Source organism: Populus nigra, chromosome 14 (assembly GCF_951802175.1).
Source record: "Populus nigra chromosome 14, ddPopNigr1.1, whole genome shotgun sequence".
Classification (NCBI taxonomy): Eukaryota; Viridiplantae; Streptophyta; class Magnoliopsida; order Malpighiales; family Salicaceae; genus Populus; species Populus nigra.
Window position 1 is genome coordinate 2,328,721 of NC_084865.1, and position 21,433 is coordinate 2,350,153.

At 32.7% G+C, this 21,433-nt stretch overlaps 4 protein-coding genes across 4 annotated transcripts; all 4 read left to right on the forward strand.

Moving 5' to 3' along the window:
• Positions 1-1,393: 1,393 nt before the first annotated feature.
• Positions 1,394-2,238, forward strand: LOC133672425 (kunitz type trypsin inhibitor 104-like). The gene has a single exon (XM_062092831.1). The coding sequence runs from the start codon at positions 1,476-1,478 to the stop codon at positions 2,064-2,066; it is 591 nt and encodes a 196-aa protein (XP_061948815.1). The 5' UTR covers positions 1,394-1,475; the 3' UTR covers positions 2,067-2,238.
• A 2,428-nt stretch (positions 2,239-4,666) lies between these two features.
• On the forward strand, positions 4,667-5,586 carry LOC133672436 (kunitz type trypsin inhibitor 104-like). Its single transcript, XM_062092850.1, has one exon. It carries the CDS (start codon positions 4,874-4,876, stop codon positions 5,480-5,482), a length of 609 nt encoding a protein of 202 aa, XP_061948834.1. The 5' UTR covers positions 4,667-4,873; the 3' UTR covers positions 5,483-5,586.
• Positions 5,587-7,505: 1,919 nt separating this feature from the next.
• On the forward strand, positions 7,506-8,165 carry LOC133672513 (kunitz type trypsin inhibitor 111-like). Its single transcript, XM_062092949.1, has one exon. The coding sequence runs from the start codon at positions 7,523-7,525 to the stop codon at positions 7,991-7,993; it is 471 nt and encodes a 156-aa protein (XP_061948933.1). The 5' UTR covers positions 7,506-7,522; the 3' UTR covers positions 7,994-8,165.
• Positions 8,166-10,933: 2,768 nt separating this feature from the next.
• Positions 10,934-14,768, forward strand: LOC133672316 (cation/H(+) antiporter 15-like). The gene is made up of 3 exons (XM_062092700.1): positions 10,934-11,152; positions 12,281-13,273; positions 13,392-14,768. The coding sequence occupies exons 1-3, from the start codon at positions 10,934-10,936 to the stop codon at positions 14,766-14,768; spliced, it is 2,589 nt and encodes an 862-aa protein (XP_061948684.1).
• Positions 14,769-21,433: the final 6,665 nt, after the last annotated feature.

Sequence of the window (21,433 nt, forward strand, 5' to 3'; positions counted from 1 at the left end):
CTCAAAAAGAGATCAAAGATCTTAGATAATTAAGGCCACGTGGAAGTTTTTTTTTTAAGTAAAACTTGTCTTAAAAGATCTGGTTCCAACAATCATATATAGACAACTTATTTGCACTCAATAAGGCCTTGTTTAAAAGATTGTTGAGAGGAGTGTGGAGATAAGAGAAGAGTTCCTATATCAAGTAGGAGAGGATTGTTGAGATAGGAAAATGATTCCAAGATCAATTAGTAATTCTGGTCCAAAAAGATTTATATTTGGAATCCTTATTAAACTAGCATTTAATTAGAATTTTAGTTAGAATATGATAGTTTGAGTTTATTAATATATAATATTCCAGGATCATGTATCTATATGTATATATACTAATTATTATATCTATATTGCAGAGTATGAGATATTGAATTCTTGAGTGTTTAGTGTGTGTTTGCAGGAGCTTTTTCATCCTTTTTATCGGTCAAGTTTAGTATATTTTCATGCCATATCCTACAATATATATATATATATATATATATATATATATATATATTGATGATTAGAGGAGACGCAAGACACAATAGACATCATCGATCAATTCTAATTAATTCCAAATTGCAGTGAAAGAAAAGTCTCGATAGCAAAAATAGTATGCCAAGTTAGGAGCTAGAATTTTATAATATATGATTTGGAGGTGCTATTTTTAAAGGATGTTTGTCGTCTTTGAATTTCTTAGGTTGTTATCTATATATCACGTATTAGAAAATTTATCTAGAAGTTCATGAATTTGAGGGAGCATCGTCATGGAAAGCGTGTTGGTGTGTAGTATAATTTTGAGAAGTGATGCTGAGTCAAATATGAAGATATATAAGCCTCTCCCTTCACAATTTGCCCAAAAGTATTAAATTTAGTTCTCAATTAAAATTCGTTCCCAAGTACAAAACCCCTATTGACTTTGTGATGGATTTCTTGTAAGACTTCATTGCCTAATTGGCTCCTATTTGGTAGACGAACACATTTAGCCAGTACCCAGCAAAATATTATTTATCATAAATGGCGGTTGAGGGATGGGTTAAGAGCTAGCAATGGACTAATTAGAACCTTTTTCACGTAGAAGGGATAGATTTGAGCGAATTAATAGTCATTTTACTCTCATTGTCTATCATTCTACTCATCTTTTCAGAAATTGGAACTTCAAATATCTGAATTTTTCGGCTATCCATGTACACATAATTAAAAGGGTAGGATGCAAAGGTTTATCAAGTCGGTAAAAGCAGTGATTGATTAGGATAGACAAATGGACTTTTCGTTGCCGTGCTTACTTTGTGATATCTTGTAGAAAAGTCGCATGCCTGCCTGCGCCAGATTTCCTATAAAAATCTAGCTACCATGCATAGACCACAAAGTGCAAAGACATTACAATTACACAATTTCTCATCAAGTTCAAGGTTGATAACTAAGCTCGTACAATTTAATTTTGTTGTTTGACACAGGCAGCCATGTTGGGGTTGATTAGAGGTTTGAGCTTCATTTGTCTACTGATGGCTATATCATGCTTGGCTCAGGGCCCTCCTGTGCTTGATACTGATGGAAACCCTGTTACAAGAGGGGTAGAATACTATGTAGATCCTGCTGTAACTGATGTTGCTGGTGGTTTAACTCTAGTGACTCGCAATGGATCTTGTCCATCTTATGTTGGTCAGGTTCCTATTGGTCCTGGTAATGTTCAAGGCCTTCCAGTCATCTTCACCCCAAGAAATTCTGGAGAGACTGTCATCACTGAAAATACTCAATTCACTGTTGCATTTTCAGCTGCTTCGATTTGTGTTTCAGATACTACATGGGGTATAGGCGAGGAAGACCCAGAGACGACAAGGAGACTTATTGTGATTGGTGATGAACCAGCCATCTTTAGTATTAGCCGTAATCAAGCACCAGGTCCCTATACTTTTGGCTATTGCCCAGAATGCAACACTCCTCCACCTTGTGGGAGGCCAAGATGTGGGATTGCAGGTATTCTGGAACAGAATGGAACGAGGTTCTTAACCATAGATGGCCCTGCATTTCCTTTCAGCTTTAGAAGGGCTTGAGTTCTTCTCCTTTGCAAAATATAAGTAGATGACGTTCTGGCATTGTAATAGTACAAATAAATCATTTTATACTTAGAAGCGCCTAAGTTATTCTCCAAAGAAGAATAAGTGCCTTGGTGTCATTGTAATATCAGGAAATAAATGGAGATCTTTCTTGATGCTTAGAATTCAATTTAGTTATCTTATATATATAAAAGAATAAGCATAACAACACCTGTGATGAAATTTAAAAAAAAAATAAAAATTGCAAACACCATGACCGATATAAAAAATCTCTGGAGCTGTGATACTATAAACCCACAAAGACATTCAAAACTGTGAATCAAAACTGAAGCATAGAATGGAGGCCGTATTAAGCACGAAAAACCTTCACAATATATTGGAGACACCACATCACGACATGGGATAATTAGATCCAAGCCACAATACTACATATTCTATTCACTTATAATCAGATTGAAAGATGAAATTTCTTTAGGAAAAATCCTCCAATGAAGAAGATAATTCAAGCACTTTAATAACAAGAAGCAAATATTCAGCCTCATTTAAATTTTTAATTCCCACATGTGCAGATAAATAACTCATCACAAAGTCACCATGGTCATGAAGAACCCCTCCATTAACAGTAGGACCACGTTTGCCAAAAGAAAAACCATCAACATTCCACTTTAGCGTATATAGTTCAGGTGGATATCATGAAATGGAAGGTGGAAGGTGGAGAACACTTGGTATTTGACGATCACTCGCTGAAATTAAGAACTAAATTCTAGTACTTGAATTAAAAACATAATCAAATAATTCAATTTAGTTATCTATGATCTTTGCTGTTGTGCTCTAATTAGAGAATTATCTTTATGGAATGGGAATGAGTGCTTAATTACTTCTATCCAACAACAAACATTAAGAGTAGATATAAGTTAAGGGAAACGTGTTTTTTTTAGTAGGAAACGTGGGAGGATCCGCATTGAAAAGAGAATATAAAATAGGAAGTTTTTTTTTGGATAATTATCGAAAATATATTAAAAATGTCATATAATGAATAGCCAAAGCAATATACTCTAAAATAGCAGATATATACAAGTTAAAATCTTACTAATGTTTCAAGACTTCGAAACATTGCCAAACAATGCAAAGATTTAACCAAGTTATTGCGAAATTCCTTGCAAAGTAATCAACTAATTTCTAGCTGTGAGACTAGAGGAGCTTTAAGAAACTGCACAGAGTGCAAAATCTTATGGCGTTGCGAGAAACTTCAAGACATTAATACAGTTTTTCTTGGGTTGGACTAGTAATCTGAAAAGGATTGGTTAGCTGTAGCAAGAGCATGAAGAGTTGAGTATTCCTCATTGTCTGATAATTTCCAGCAGTAAAACTAGGAATTGTTCAAAATGAATAGTATGCTCCAACCAACCCTTGTTTTATTGTCTTTAATTAATTAATTGGATAATTAAGACAACACAGACTTTTCTCTAGTATATCCACACACACGATACTGAAAGTAGACGATTTTTTGGGAAATTCAATTGCTTTAATTGTGGGTATACACGAGAAATTTGGTCAAACTGAACATTCAAATCCTATATGAATTTGATAATGACTTTCTAGGTACTAGCATTTTCCCGTTACCTAGTTCCTGATAATTAACCAGCTCAAAGAATTTGGAAGGGATCATTAATTTTGTTCCGGTTGTGAATAGTTCTCCTCCTCCTTCGATTACTTGCTCCAACAGATCTCTTCATAATTACTCCACCCATGAGACAGTATTTCAAAGCTTACAGTCTAAGTATTTCAGCTGCCATTTTTTTGGTTTTACACTGTTCCTCGAGTTAATTTTGTACAACGTTTGATTAGTATCGCCGAACAAATAAAAATAAAAACAGATACCAAAAAAAATTGTTTGGTTAAAAGGATAAGAACAAAAACATAAAATGAATATATCTATGGGATAAATATACAATGAATTTATATATTTTTTAAATTAAATGGCACATGGCACTAGGGGAGCATATTTCCTCTGTTTTCCTCCTTCGATTACTTGCTCCAACAGATCTCTTCATAATTAGTCCACCCATGAGACAATATCCCTAAGTGTATTAAAGACACCGTTAAACTGGATTCATTAGATAACAATGCAACAGATGAAAATGGATAATTACCCAAGGACTTTTTTGTTGCCGTGCCGTAATAGAGAAATTGTTGGGGATTCCGGCTCCCCTATACGCGGGCCGGTGATGTACTGATAGTTACCCATTAAAAACTAAACACACTGAGACATAATATTTAACGTGGTTCGACAAATCGCCTACATTCACGAAAGATGTTTATATTATTAGAGATAAATAGAGAAAGAGTTACAACACACATTGAGAAGAAGAATCACTTCACTCAAACTCTACTCCTAGCTCTTTCACACTGCTGCACATGGCAGCCCCTCTTTCTCTCTTATTCTCTACTGCCTTACTCTCTCTGCTCAAATTTTGTTGCTCTCTCTCTATGCCTATTTATAGGCAAGAGTGGTGTCACAGCTTCAACTTTTCTTTAATAATGGTGGCTGCCAACCCTAGTTTTTTTTTAACAATGGTGGCTGCCAAATTAAGTTAATGCTCTTTCATTTGCTACACATTATAAATGGCAACAAACCCAACATAAATGTGGAATGTCAACTCCTTCCACTATAAAAAGATGGCAAATCTCAAGTAAAGGATGAAAAGAAGGATTACAAATTGCTCATAGCGTCTTAATTTTAAGAACCAGCATATAATATTTACTTCTTTTTTGTTGTGCGAGATAGCTAGCTCTAGGCAGCCATGTTGAGATTGATTGGAAGCTTGAGCTTTATATGGCTACTGATGGCCACATCCACAATGGCTCAAACCTGGCCTGCTGTGCTTGATGCAGATGGCCAACCTCTTAGAAGTGGTGTAGAATACTACGTGCTTCCAGCTGTAACTGATGTTGCCGGTGGCTTAACCCTTGTTAATCTTAACAACGGTTCCATATGTCCACTCTTTGTTGGTCAAGAGCCTCTTGCACCTGTTGTGTCCCGAGGCACTTCAGTCATATTCACACCACGGGTTGCGGATACAGTTGTAAGGGAGACAAGGGACTTCACTTTTGCATTCACTGGTGTATCAGTTTCTGCTCAGTCTACTGCATGGAGGGTAGGTGAGCGGAATCCAGAGACAAGGAGGAGGTATATCTTGGCTGAAACGAATCCTATTCCATCTTCTAATGCTTGGCACTTCAATATTGTCAAGAATGATCAAGGCCTCTACAAATTTCAATGGTGTCCAAATTGTCTCACCGGAGCTTGTCCCAAGCCTTTGTGTGGGGATGCTGGTATTGTGGTTGAGAATGAAAGGAGATTGCTGGTCTTGGATGGTCCCGCCTTTCCTTTTATATTTAGAAGGGCTTGAATAGCTTGTAATAGCCTCCATGTGTCAAGAATAATCAATGACATTCTTGTCAATGCATTGCTAATTATAAAAATAAATGGAGATATTTAATTCTTGACTAATATTGAATATATAGCTTGGGCAATAAATAAAGGCTTTTGAGTTTTGAGATGTATATGATAACATATAATTATTAATGCATACTATTGTTAAATTATGGTATATCTAAATCTTTTTCTATACACATGTGTATATTAAATATATTTTTTGACACTATCTATAAGTAAATAACTATTTTTAAAAGCCAAATCATGAAAAAATACTTGTCAACTCGAGTTATTTTATGATTGTATATTTATATATAAGTTAAAAAATACAAGTAGTAGACTTCGAATAAGAAATTGCTACCTCTTGTATATCTAAATGATTTCTTCTTTAAAATAATATTTCAATCATTAATTTTATTGTCCTGTGAGGGCTGAGACTATTGTACATGATTAGGATGAAGCTTGTATGCAAATTGTGCTTTATAAATTCATCTCAAAACTTCACTTGTTGCACATGTATAATTAGGACCAGATTGCACATACTTGTCTTGTTTGGGGATCGGATTTTCCAACAGCCATGAGATCATGTTAGAAGTAATGATTGAATTTTTTTTCTCTTACCAAGTTGACTGAGAGGAACTGCTCAAACAAACATGGGCCCGATGTGGATATGGATCTGACCTTTGATAACGTGCCCAAATGGGAAACTTCTTTCGTGGGTCAATTATGGCGGCCCAAGTGAGCAACTTCTTTCCTGGTCAATTAAAGTGGCCCAAGTACTGCAATTTGGCCCAAATACGAAATCTCAAATTGGTTTTGTTACAAGTTTGAAGTTCCTACCACCTCACTTCTTAGGTTTAGAAGTGTGTTGGTTTTTTGTTAAAGGTAAAATATTTTTTAAACATATACCACATCTTTAAAAACTATAAAAACATGTTTTTTACTAAAAAAAAACACAACCTACCTCTAAACCAAACACCCTCTTAGCCGAATTGCCGATCACAAACTTCATAAAGCAACAGATTTTGAATTGTACAACAAATGGGTAATTCTTTTCTATTACATGATTGCATATGAGAAATAGAACTCATTAATAAGACTCTAACTTTATAGCAAGCCAACGAATATACAATTGTTAGATTAAGTATACCATTTTTTAATTTTTTTTAATTAAAAAGACTAAGTTTAAGCATTAGTTGTTACTAAATTTGTCTGAACTTGCTTAGAGATTTGAGATCTGTTTCAAATAGATTTTTTAATTGAATTAATAAAATATTGACTTGGTAAAACTTCATCGACCTGACTGATTTTTTTATAGTTTAATAGACCTAATCTAATCTAATCTAAATTTAACGATTTGATATAAAAAAAATTAATTGATTTATGTTTATCGGTAATCCTTGATAACTCAATAATTTAAGTTTTTCTCGTAAATTTATTTGTTTTAATATAAACCAGCTCAGATTCCGTAATTCTCATATAAAAGATCGAGGACTCTACTCTCCATTCTTAGCAAAGATTTTTTGGACTTCCTATAATAATATAATAACAACATTAATAATAATAAACAGAAAAAGATTACATTTAGGCTGTGCTGGGAGACGTTTTCTCTCTATCTCTTACGTTACTCCTCATCAGAAATTCAACTTGGAATTCCTACTTTACTGCCATGCATGTACAGACAGGATAGGGTTATCTTGTTCGTTCAAACAACAATAATTACGCTACGAGAAATGGACTTTTCGTTGCCGTGCCTCCATTGTTCAAATCTTGTAAACTGCCGCATGCCACCGTGTGTGTACCACATTTCCGATAAATATCTAGCCCACATATTCTATGCGAACACATACTGATCAGTTTCTTACCAAGTTCTTCAGTTCCTAAGCACAAACAGCACAGTACTGTTTTCTTGTAATGTTGAGGTTGATTAGAAGTTTAAGCTTCCTATGGCTACTAATGGCCATATCCACTATGGCTCAAAGCCCTCCTGTGCTTGAGCTTTATATGGCTACTGATGGCCACATCCACAATGGGTCAAACCTGGCCTGCTGTCCTTGATGCAGATGGCCAACCTCTTAGAAGTGGTGTAGAATACTACGTGCTTCCAGCTGTAACTGATGTTGCCGGTGGCTTAACCCTTGTTAATCTTAACAACGGTTCCATATGTCCACTCTTTGTTGGTCAAGAGCCTCTTGCACCTGTTGTGTCCCGAGGCACTTCAGTCATATTCACACCACGGGTTGCGGATACTGTTGTAAGGGAGACAAGGGACTTCACTGTTGCATTCACTGGTGTATCAGTTTGTGCTCAGTCTACTGCATGGAGGGTAGGTGAGCGGAATCCAGAGACAAGGAGGAGGTATATCTTGGCTGAAACGGATCCTATTCCATCTTCTAATGCTTGGCACTTCAATATTGTCAAGAATGATCAAGGCCTCTACAAATTTCAATGGTGTCCAAATTGTCTCACCGGAGCTTGTCCCTAGCCTTTGTGTGGGGATGCTGGTATTGTGGTTGAGAATGAAAGGAGATTGCTGGTCTTGGATGGTCCCGCCTTTCCTTTTATATTTAGAAGGGCTTGAATAGCTTGTAATAGCCTCCATGTGTCAAGAATAATCAATGACATTCTTGTCAATGCATTGCTAATTATAAAAATAAATGGAGATATGCCATTCTTGACTAATTAAATATACAGCTTGGGCAATAAATAAAGGCTTTTGAATTTTGATGTATATGATAATTGTCGTGGGTGCACCGTGAAGGTGTCAGGCGATGGTGAAGCTTTTATCGTGTCTCTTGAGAAGATACGGTGTATTGAAAAAAAAAAACATTTAATCATAAAGATTAAGATTTAAGAGTTGTCATCTAGTATTATGATTACTACAATCTATGGTTTACAAGAGCCTAGGTAAGAAACTGATTATGTAAGGAGGAAGCGTATCACCCTCAGTGCACCCTACCTAAGGTAAGGTGCATTATTATTTGATTGTTTTTCTAGATCGGGTTTTTATTCGTTGGTATTTTTTAAGGTTTAAGGCAGATCTTTCTTCGTAAGAGAGTTTCTACCTCATCAGGTTAAACATAACCATTTTAAAATCCAAACTTTAGCATCGTATTTATTTACACATTGTATCTTTAATATCTAAAGATGTACTTTATTGTGTAGTTTTACACCCCAAAAATTCTTAAAGTCTACATCTAAACCCTAAAAAACTTGAAAAAAAAAGTTTTTGATATTTTGGTCAAACTCTAATGAATAATTATAAATTGGTTACGATATCCATTTTAAAACATGAGAAAGATGCAAATTATTGTTTTTATGAAGATATGCTTGAAAAAATTTTAGGATTTGACTGTATGCATGAAAACAAAATATATTTTTTTGTTTCTTTCTTTGTCTTTTAAAAAGGAAATTAATTTAAAAAATTTGAGATCTTTTTAGAAATTTCTTTAGAAATATTTTGGAGAAAGTCATGTATTTTAATACCATGTTTGTATCTTATAGTGTAAAAATACAACTCAATATTACACACAATTGATAGAAAAATGTGCAAAAAAATCAAAAAAAAATTAAAGGATTTTAAAAAAATTAGAATTTTTTTTGTTTTTTTAATATATAATATTAAATATTACAATACATAATATTATATTATTATAAAATATGGGTTGGGCCAGCCTAGCTAACTGGGCTAAGCTTAGCCCAAAAAGGGTTGGGCTGAAGTAATTGTCTGATATCAACCTAAAAAGAATTGGGATAAAAATCAAAATAAAAATTAAATTAAAGGATAACCATAATTTTTTTTATTAAAAGTTTAAATTGAAAAGAAAAATAACTATAACAAAAGGACAAGAAAATCAAAAGAATGATGATAAAATTGAAAAAAAAAACATTATAAATTTAGATTGAATGATGAAATTGAAAACTAATAAAACTTGTACAAAAGGATCAAGGAAAAAAAATAGAAATTAAAATAATAAGGACCAAGTTGAAAAAAATAATATATAACAAATTAGGATTGAATGTTGAAATTTAAAACAAATAAAAGTTTTATAAAAGGGCTTGTTGTTACCCATTTTGGAGCACCACATAAACAAAAAAAATCTAAAAAAAATGTAAAAGAGAAAATTCAAAAATATTTTAAAATATTGGGAAAAAATTAAAAAAGAATTAGTGAGAAAAGAATACCAGAACACTTAGAAAATTATTAAAGTATAGTTGAAGAAGATCAAATATATAAGATAAAATTTTGACAATGATGAAAGTCGTATTAGCAAATAAAATTCAATTTGATGAGGAAAATTAAAAATTAGATGTTTAAGGACTCAATTAGATTTTTTTTCAAGATTTATTTGAATTTATCGTGGGTTTAATTGCATGAAAAATTGATTTTTGAAGTTAATTTAAGTTTTAATCGGAATAAATTAAAGTTTGCGGGTTGAATTATAAATTTTAGAAGTTAATTTAGTCAAATCATGAGTTTAATTGTATAAATATTAAAATTTGATATGGACAATCAGGGACTTGATTGAAGAAACTCAAAACCAAATATCAAACTAGACAAGACATGAGAATATAAGAGCTGAAATTTATCAAATTAGAAGTCAAATTAAAACAATTAAAAGTTTATTTATCAATTGAGGATTAAAATACACAAATTCAGAATCAAATATCAAAATAAAAAAGACGAATCAACATAATGCTGGTAACCTCTGATCAGTACATGTACCAAATATGCTAAATAATAATATTTAAGAGATGTAACATGTGTTTATGTGTTTGTGTTAGCGGCACTTGTTTTGATTAAAGTCTCAACTCTCTTGCATTGCCAGCACAATACAAATAACAAGTTTGGATTACGTACGTGGAGAAACAAACAAACAAACATATATATATATATATATATATATATAGAGAGAGAGAGAGAGAGAGAGAGAGAGAGAGAGAAATGAAGCTGTAAAAACAGAGAAATACTTAGGGGCTAAGAATTAGGAGAGTCCTCATTAATTGATCGCCTGTTCTCCATGCTGTATTTGCCTAATTTGGGAAAACATGATGATGCAATCTTTTCTATTTTGTTTATGAGATCCTTCGTTTCTTTGATGGCTATAACAATGACCAACTCTGGCAAGAAAACTAATTAACAGGTGAGGACAGCTAAGGCAATAACCTGCTGGTACTTCAATAGGCATGCATGTTCTTCTCTTCCGCGCGAGAAATTAATCTTAGTTTCACCCTCTCCTTTGTAACAAAAAAGAAAACAGCTATGATATTGTAACAAAGAAAATGTTGCAGCCAACAAATTAGATATATATATCTCACTTTAATTTCTAGCTGGTTATGCCTGCCTTCTCAAAATTTCCTTTTCATCAATCTCCTTAACTTGTTTTGGTTCTGAATTACAAGTTTTGAAATACTTGGAATCGCCATGGCTGACTCTGGATATTTAGTAAATCGTACCAAGGATGGTTCGGAAGCATGTTACTACGTAAATCAAACTGGTGGCAATTATTTCCAAAGTACAAGTGCTTTGACGACGTCCCTCCCTCTCTTTGTCCTCCAACTATCGGTTGTCCTGTTCACCACTCGCCTTCTCCTCTTGATCCTCAGGCCTCTGCGACAACCCAGCATAGTTGCTCTTATAATTGTAAGGTCAAACTTGTTAATTGCTGTTTCATGGTTGATCATTTTGTAGGCCAATTACTAATGTTGATTGTTCTTTTATCCTTCTTCATGCTAATACAATGATTCGTAAATATATAGATCAAAACTTATGGAAAAACAATGCTTTAATTTTAACTAAAAGGACTTTTACTACATTTACCAAAAGTTATTTTTTTTCTTGTGCATTTCATCGAATTTGAGTCATGATACCTTGTAAGCAACTAGGCTAAACCTCCAAGTATGTGGGAAGAACGACGACGTGTGTAGCCAAGCAACGGAAATAACTTTCATCTAATTATTGAATCAAGTTAAGAAATTCCCATGAGATCTTAGATGTTTTGTTTCCTATAAAGTTAATTTTTTTGTAATCATTTGAGGTCTATAAGACTTTCAAATTTGGTTAGTACATAAAATTTATTCTATTTTTCTAGTTGATTTAGGATTCTTTTTTTCATTTAGTTTAAAAATATTTTATTATTTTTCATGTTCTATTTTAGATTTCTTTTTTTTTTGTATTATTTAAGCATATTAGGAGATTTCTAATATTCAATTTTGTTTATTGAAAATAAACTTTAGAGTATTCTCTACTATTATGAAAATTGTATACATCTAGGTTTCTCAAGCTCTTTTCATATAGCCTTTTTCTTACTGCCTTGATTTATTATTTTTTCTTTGTACTAAGTTTTTTAAGTAAAGCAAAAAAAATATTCTAAATAAAACAGAGAAAATAATAAAGAAACTCTAAACTAAATATATAGAAAAAAAAATTCTAAATTAACTAGAAAAATATAACAAATCTCAAGCAAAATATTTTAGGTCTTATTTGGGATATTAACCTTATAGGAAATAGAATTTATAGAATCTTTTAAAATAATTTTATTCTAATTCTAACAGTTGAATCAAAAGTTATATTCATTACTTTAAATCTATGTGTTTAACAAAAATTATCTTGCATCAAACAATTAGCAATGCATGCATTCGTAGTATATTCTTTTCCATCTCAAAAGTCGAGTTTAAATCTCTCTTTAGTAACAAGAAAACAAAACATATGCAAGCACATTGGATAATTGATGGTATCAATTATGTTGGATTGCCGATTGTGTTTGCACAGGCTGGGGTGTTGCTTGGCCCATCAGCACTTGGAACTACCCCATTGTTTTTCGATCACGTCCTTCCTTTCAAGGCTATCAAGGTGTTGGAAACATTTGCAAACTTGGCACTCGTTTACTACATGTTCCTATTTGGGTTAGAAATGGACCTAAAACCCATCATGAACAGTGGATCGGAGGCTATTCGCATCGCCATTTCTGGAATTCTGATTCCACTTGGCTTTGGGTTTGGCTTATTTTATCTATTACAACTGCTTGATAGTAATGCAAAGGAAATCAGCAGCTTTAAGGGCTCCATATTCTGGGCTATTACTCTCACTGCTACCAACTTCCCTGACGTTACTCAAGTTCTCACAGACCTCAAGCTCCTTCGCACCGATATGGGAAGATTGGCCATGTCTTCAGCTGTTAGCAGTGACTTCTTTACTTGGATTCTTCTTGTGGTTGCAATGGCATTGCTCAATGCTCGCCCATATTATGTTTTGCCATCTATCCTTGCTTTCGTTTTACTCTGTGGTTTTGTGATCCGTCCGGTAATCTCAAAGATAGCTAACCATGCTGTCAAAGGAGACGACTTCACTGAGCAACATATATGGTTTGTTTTGGGTTGGATTGTGTTTTTCGGATTCATCACTGATGCTTTTGGTTTGCATTCTATGGTTGGTAGTTTCATGTTAGGAGTTATTATGCCTCGTCGAGATGTTATCAGAATGAAACTAATGGAAAGGCTTGATGATTTTGTCTCTGGGATTATGATGCCCCTCTTCTTCTTAACCTCAGGGATCCGAACTGATGCTGGTTTTATGCTGAAAGAAACTCCATGGTATGCAATATTTATAATCATATTCCTTAGTTTTGGAGCAAAGATACTGAGCACATTGCTCGTCTTTCTGCTCCACAACAAGCCAATGGAGGATGGTTTTGCTCTTGGAGTAATAATGAACACTAAAGGAGTTATGTCGATCATTATCATTAATGCCGGACGGAATATTAAGGTATGATAACCATGCATGTTCTGCAGAATTCTCATATTTCCTATATATATATATGTAGTATAGGAGATTAAGAATTTCTTAATTACAGAAATTAACTAAAGATCATCTCATTTCCCAGGTTCTAAACAACCAAACATTTACCATAATGGTGTTTTCCGCCTTGGCCATGACTTGTTTGGTGGAGCCAATAGTGGCTGCCACATATAAGCCTAGAAAAAAATTGCTTAGATACAAGCACAGGACAGTTGAGAGTGTACTGGCAAATGGGGTAGAATTTAAAATCCTTGCATGTGTTCTTTCAAATCGTGATGCACCTTGCATGATTAGCCTCCTTGAAGCCTCTAATGCCGGCCCAGACTTCCCTATCTGTGTCATCGCCGTCCACTTGGTAGAGCTCACTGGACGGAACACAGCGATGCTAATTGTTCATGACCACTCCACGACAAGCATGAGCAATCCTATCCGAGCAAAATCAGAATCGGACCAAATTATCTTTGCTTTTAAATCATACGAGAAGAGAAACGGAGCTGTGTCGGTTCAAACAATCACTGCAATTTCACCTTATGAGAATATGCATGAGGATATTTGCAGCCTTGCATTGGACAAGCGAGTTTCCCTCATCATCATACCATTCCAAACAGTCTTAACTGCAGACGGCCGAGTAGAGGATGCAAAATCGACTTTTCCAGCTATGAACCAATGTGTGCTGGAAAACGCAACGTGTTCTGTGGGTCTACTGGTTGATCGTGGACTCGGTTCCATCATGCAAACAGGTCCCGCAAGGAACAGTTCTAGCTCAAAAGGGCACCGAATTGCTATGATCTTCATTGGTGGCCCTGATGACAGGGAGGCATTGGCTTATGCGTGGCGAATGGCAGGGCATCCTGGCATAAGTTTAACGGTGCTTCGATTTCTTCCAGGTAGAATAGCAGCACAATCCACTCCAGAACACAGCTTAAACAGTCATGATGAGTTATTCAGTTCCATGACGATTGAGGAGCGGGAAAAGAGGCTTGATGATGATTATACATATGAGTTTATGTTCAAGACTCTTGATGATGAGTCCATTACTTACACAGAGAAAGTGGTGAATAATGGGGATGAAACTCTTGCGGAAATTAGACGAAATGATGCAGATTTTGATCTCTATATAGTTGGAAGAGGGGAGAAAACACGATCAGTGCTCACATCAGGGTTATCAGACTGGAATAGCTGTCAGGAATTGGGAACCATGGGGGATACACTGGCTTCATCAAATTTCGCGTCGCATGCATCAGTTCTTGTGGTGCAACAATACGTACCCAAAAATTATATAGCAAACCCTCATGGATTTTCAGCAAATCTTGGCTCAAAAACTTGGCGACCACTAATGGTTGGTGACCAGGTTCCCTTTGGCAATACTACTAGCATTTCACACCATTATGTTTATGACCAAGACGAAGATGATGACGATGATTACGATTACGATTACGATTACGATTACGATCGTAAATAATTTCAAAGCTCTATGGTTACTGGTCAAAACCAATTCATAAACTTCACCGAACAGTTTAAGTTTCAAGGTTTTTGATGAAGTGGTCGATGGAGAATTACATCATTTCAAAGCTCTATGCTACTTGATCGACGTATATAATAAGTCCTGATCAATAGTTCATCTATTTTCATTCCTGATCAGGTAGTTCAGATCCGTCATAGCAAAATAAATCATGAAGCAAAATTAGTAAATGTCATTTTTAACGACATCAAACGTGGTAAGAATTGATTTAAGAAAGGATACAATCAGTTCAAATGATGCATTGAGCATTGAATCAAGGCTTAATTTATAGCTAGCTGAAGAAGAAAATACCTGTGACAGACTGTACGTGTGTTGCGCATCAAGGAAAGAGATTGTCTGGAAAGGAAAGGCATTGATGGGGGATTGTTGCTGGAGGGATCTAACTGAGCTGGAAGCAGTCAATATTAAAGCCAGCTGTGGGGTGATATCAATCTCCAAAGAACTACCATTTGAATGTCGAAGTCCTGTGACAGAAAACTTTATTTGGCAGCCGATGAAGTGCTTGAAAATGGGAGAACAGAGGTAAAGTTAAATTTTATCAGTCACTTTGTACCTGGTGGAATGAACGCTTGCTTTCAATGGGCCATTGCTTTTGAAAAAGAAGAGATGATATGGGCCAGTGAGCTATAAGAAGATTGCATTTGCTGTCGATGTAGTGGAATGCGGGTGAAGTGATAAAAGTTGCGAGGGGGTGAAGTTCTTTAGTACTAGTTAATAGTTTAGGAATTATGGAAAAAACTAAAAGTAGTTGTGGTTTTTTTGTGCAAAAATTATTATGCGCGCACTTATAAATAATTGTGGATTTAGTGATTTTTTTTTTTTTTTTGTTATCAAACTTTTTTAATGGCTAAATTGATATACAATTGTACCTAATTTATTAAAAATAAACAAGATTGAAAGATAAAGAACTAAAATAAAAAAACAAAATAGAGAAAATAGATAGCACTTTCAAACTTGACATGAAAAGTTGATTTTGGTCCTTGGACATTCCAATTGATACATTTAAAGTCCCTTTAGTTTTTGAAAATTCAATTCTGATCTAACTTTTTTATTTTTTTATTTTTTAGTCTTCTAGTTTGAGAGAAGAGAGAGAAAACCATTGAATTCTAGTTAAAAATAAAAAAGTTGTTACATGCATCTATTATGGTTACGAAAATAATCGATCTTGGTGTCAGCAGGTTCTCTTTAATGAGAAAAGTTTGGCATGAATGTTGTTTTACCTTAGCCTTATCTTAGAAAGTAGATCTAGGAGTAGAAATTTTTTTTGGAATTTGGGTTGAATTCGAGTTTTTTGACCATTTTTTGATTATTTAATGCCATATATGAGTGTATTAGGATCTTTAAGGTATTTTATAAATGTTTTTTTTTGCTCAAAAATAATTTGAAAAATGATTTATTAGGTATAAAATACCTTAGCTATTGTTTTTCCATAAACTTATAGTCATTAGAATCTAGAATAGTAAACGATACATTATCTATATTATTTTTTAAAAAGAAACTCTAGTGTGTGTAAAGGCATAGCATGTGAGTCGGGCCTCTTTTTCTAACATGTTTGAGAACGCGGTGCAAATCGCGTTTTCAAAAAATTTTAATTTTTTTTTTGCTAAAATTTAATATGGTTGTACGTTTTGGATCGTTTTGATGTGCTAATATCAAAAATAATTTTTTAAAAATAAAAAAAATCATTGACATGTATTTTAATACAAATATTATTTGAAAAACAACCACTACCACAATGTCAAGCACCCTCAAAGAAGCTAGCAAGCCTGGTCTGTTTTCTATTTTTGTTTACTCTTCATTTTTTTTTTCCCCTCAAGAAAGTCATTTGCGTAGCGAGACCACATTGCCAACACTCTTATACCTGCATTTGCAAGCCCTTGCACGCTTGCCTACTCTTTTGGGCTAAAAGGGGGCTCATATTTCCCACACTCATGGGCTCTTTCTTAAGGCCTTGAATTATTATTATTTTTCTTCAAATTCATTTGAATAAAATAGCTAAATTTATTTTTGAATGAGATCATTATAATTATTTTTATATTAGCAAACCCTCATTTTGTTGTCTTTAATGATTGGTTCTAGTTTTTTCTTTAAGTTTAATCAAAATTAATTAAGATTTAATAAGTAATATTATATTTGAGATGTCATTTAATTAAATAATCAATTTAATCGTCTCGAATTTTAGTTGCCACAACCATCTAATGGAAGGATATATGTTTTATTAATCAGTGTATTCAAATTGTTGCCGGTATACAAGAAATTGTATGCTAACAATATATCCATGACTGCGGATGCTGACTGCATGTGGCAAATATACGGCATAGTGTGTAGTTTTATCCTTTTTTTAATATTAATATCTTAAATCTGATTTGAGGCTGCGAATTCCCCTGAATCTTCACCACCACCTCAGGCACAACTGCCATAGGGAATGTAGATGAAGTTGACAGAAAGGAACGGAACACCAAGCTCATAACACATTCAATGGAGATGTGGACGGACAAGAGGGAAGATTTGATTAACTTTGAAAATTCCAATTACGAAGTACTAATGTTTCGCTTTGTTCCTCTGTTTTTTTTAATTCAACCATTTCTTCTTCATAAAAAAATAATTCAACCATTTCTTCTTCATAAAAAAATACATGGGGCACTAATTTGGGCTGAAATGGGTTTAATTGTGGGAGAAAAAACGTTTGAAGATCAAATTAAAAATTTAGAAAATATATTTTGGAGTGTAGTTGTGGTTGTTTTTTAAATAACTTTTCGTATCAAAATGTATCAAAATGATATTTTTTTATTTTTTAAAAATTATTTTTAAAATCATTATATCAAAACAATTTAAAACATATAAAAAAATTAATTTTTTTAAAAACTTGGTTTGGATCGTGTTTTCAAACAGACATACTCAAATAAATTTCATATTGACTTTCTCTAATCTAGCATCCGACAAGTCTCTCACACTCCACACACAAAACAAAACTAGAAAATGAGGGAAATGTAGTTTGGTATCACATTTAAATTTTTGACAATTAAAGAGACCAACCATCTATTTATTATAAAAGATAAAAGGTTAAAATAAAATTTTCAAATGAAATTCGAAGCTGTCACTTATTTTCACTGCCTGTTTCACTTTGTTGCTATATTATTTTAATTCAATCATTTCTTCTTCATATACGGAATACACTTGGGCACTAATTTGGGCTAAAATATTGAATTAAAGTTTTTTTAATATTTTCAGATGATTTTGATACATTGAAGCCTAATTCTTAATTAACCTAATGATGAAGAATAACATTAAAAAAAATTAATCAAATAAACAAAAAAAAACTTGGATCGACTCGGGTTAACCTCTCAAACCTAAATCATGAGACTAGGATAAACCAATAAAAAAAATATGAAGCCTAATTCTCTATTAATCCAATGTTGAATGATTAAATTGATAAAAGATAAATACAAAAAAAAATCAAGTTAATCTGGGTTAACATGTCAAGCTTTTAACACAAGTCATGAAATTAGGATAACCTCATAAAAAAATATAAATAAATTATGAATCTTAATTCTCAATCAACCTAAATTTTAAAGGATAAAATTAAAAAAAATCAATTATAAAAAAAATAAACCAAAAAAACTGAGTCAATCGGATTAACTTGTAAAACTTGTGATCTAAGTCATAAAACTAAGATAACATTAAATAAAACGAAATAAAATAAATTATGAAGCTAAATCTCCAATAAATATAATGTGAAAGGATAAAATATATATATAAAAAACCAAATCAAAAATAAAAAAGTAAAAAATTATTGTTCCAGTAAACCATACTTTGTAAGGAGAGGAACAATGATTTACGTTATGTTCCCCTCTTCAATTAGTTTTTGTTAGCTAGATAGGTGGTCCGCACTCCACCCGAGTTAGTTAAAAAATTTCCTAACATAAAAAATGTTAAGTTAATGCTAGCTTTTTTAAAAAACAAAATAGAGGGAAAAATATGAGATTCAGATTGTTGACTTAACCAAGTTCAATAAAGTTGATTAACTTACGAATATGATTATTATTATTTTTTTTAAAAAAAGAAACATTGTAAACAACAAGAACAAAAAAGACAATAATAAGTCATACTCAAAAGGATATATATAAAAAAATCTTTCAAAGACCTATCATTGTTCTGTCATAGACACTACTCACCTATAAAAAATTGCTTATTAAGAGGTTCAAATGTTATTGTGAAAGGTTTTATGTCAACACCAAAAGAGACTGCATATATCATTAAAGTAACAAACTAGAAAACAAATTAATTAAAATATCATGCGATGAGCATCTCATACTTATATTTAATATATTAATTTAATTTAAAAATAAAATTTCTAAAAATAAGCTAAACATGAATAGAGAATGATAAATAAAAAGACGTGATATAACTTAGGTTATTATCAAAATTATTGAAAAATCCTATAAAAAGTAAATTAAAAAAAACAATGGAGTTCAATCTTTAACTAAATAATTGTCGAAAGATGAAAAAGAAAAAATATGAGCTGAAAAAAAAACCTAATCAAACTCGGGAGAATTTCTTCAACTTAGGTTAATCTTCTAAACTTGCTATTCGTAAAATCTTAGACTTGAGCTCAATCAAGAAGTTTAATTTCAAACAAATTAAATGTTGGATCATGAAATAGATAGAAAAAAAAACAAGAAGATCAATCTTAAAAAATTGTCAAAGCAAGAAAAAACTAGTAATTAAAATAATAAGGATTAAATTGACAGAACAAACTTAAAATGGATGAAACTGTAAGAAAAAATCTTTAAAAGAATAAAGATTAAATATGAAAGATATAAAAATTAAAGGAAGTAAAATTAAAATAAAAAATCAATTTAATAAATCATTTCAAATAAACAAATAGTAATAAGAGGAACATTGATCAAATATGAATAAATAACAGAGTGAAAGGCTATTTTATTTTTTACAGGGTCAATGTGAAAATCCCGGAGAAAAAAGAGAAAAAAAATTAAAATAAATGATTGCATGCACCAAACTGGACATCTGTTTGCAACACATGCTAGACTTGGAAGGAGGGGAAGCTATGACGAATCTAACGAAGCCCTTGTATGGCCATTGAACGACGTCCCAAGCTTTGTCCAAAGGGCATGGTGACATTTTACACGCCAACGCATAACACGCAAGATAATAATAATTTTACTAAAACAATTGCTGAGCATCCCCACTATAACCACTTTATTATATATATATATATATATATATATATATATAAACACTCAAACGCTCCTCGATCAAAGCTATGGACAATTGATTTTAAAAACAAATGCATTGTTTAATTGTTTGAAAAAATCAAAAAGCTGATAAAACCTCAACATTTAGGTTTAGAAAATGTTGCATGAAAGAGCTATTAAGTGGTTTTGTTGTGTTGAATAACATGAAAAGACCTTCCTGCACTATTCAATTTGTAATTGTTTTTTTTATTATTTAGAAAAGACTATTCTACTCCGTGGAAGACTTAATCGCCCCTTAATTTACTATTGTAGTCAATGTTTGGGTTTTCCGAGGGACAGAACTATGCTTTCCGAAAGGTTAAGAGTATAATTATCATCAAGTCGACGTCTTGGAGAGACACTGGGGGGGCATGAAGGACGACTTTGAAGAACGAAAGTCATAAAAAAAATACGAAGCATTTTTAATTCTACATACCTACAAGGTTTTTTTTTTTTTTTTTTTTAGTACCAGCACATGTGCGCATGCAAGGCTGCGGGTGAAGACCAAAAAATTTAAGCAAAATCTGGGTATTAATAATGTTTTTTTATATAAAAAAACAATTACCATAGAAGATATATTTTTTTTAATTTTAACCTCGGCATGTGAGCCCGTAAGGCCTCTTTATTTTATATATGAAAACAAATTTGCAACGCGATCATCTATTTCAGTCATAAAGATGGTTAAAAAGCCAGGATTTGTGTTTTTTACCTCAAAAATTACTTTTTTAATTATTTTTTTCCTAAAAATAAAATAATAAAACTTATTAAGTACTTTAACCAACTCATTTTTTACTTGAAAATACTTTTAAATTAATAAAAAAATCCAAAATTAAGTTGCATAAAAATATTTTTGAACTCCAACCTATTTTTTTAGTAAAAAAAATTAAAAAACATCTTAATAACATTTATTACCAAAAAAATCTACGAATACAAAGGTAAAAATGCGAACCCAAAGGCAACATATCTCTTTGTTTGGAAATACGTTTCCCTCTCGTTTTCTTTCTCTCCACAGCCATTCCTCGTACTTTCACCCCTCCAAAACACTTTGATTATACTTGGAATGTGCTAAAAAATTGGATGAGGAATATAGGGGATTAGGATTTCAGGATGAAATATTGAAAATATAATTAATAAATATTAAAGAACAAAAAGATAAGGATATTTGATAAAAATATTTTTTGCCCCGAACGTTTTGGACCAATTTGCACGTCAAGTAGACACAAGTCCAGTTCACCAGAGGGGGGACAGTTTCCCTAATCTCATTCGTTGCTAATGGAACCCACTTGTCTATGATTTGAGTTGTCCTCATGGGAATTCATAATGTTACCATGTTTTTAGCATTCTCTGAAA

Excerpts from the sequence above, each read along its gene's own strand:
- LOC133672436 (XM_062092850.1), top strand. The coding sequence starts at position 4,874 with ATGTTGAGATTGATTGGAAGCTTGAGCTTTATATGGCTACTGATGGCC.
- LOC133672425 (XM_062092831.1), top strand. The coding sequence starts at position 1,476 with ATGTTGGGGTTGATTAGAGGTTTGAGCTTCATTTGTCTACTGATGGCT.
- LOC133672513 (XM_062092949.1), top strand. The coding sequence starts at position 7,523 with ATGGCCACATCCACAATGGGTCAAACCTGGCCTGCTGTCCTTGATGCA.
- LOC133672316 (XM_062092700.1), top strand. The coding sequence starts at position 10,934 with ATGGCTGACTCTGGATATTTAGTAAATCGTACCAAGGATGGTTCGGAA. Across the intron at positions 11,153-12,280 it reads GCATAGTTGCTCTTATAATT|GCTGGGGTGTTGCTTGGCCC; the intron begins GTAAGGTCAAAC and ends GTGTTTGCACAG. Across the intron at positions 13,274-13,391 it reads ATGCCGGACGGAATATTAAG|GTTCTAAACAACCAAACATT; the intron begins GTATGATAACCA and ends CTCATTTCCCAG.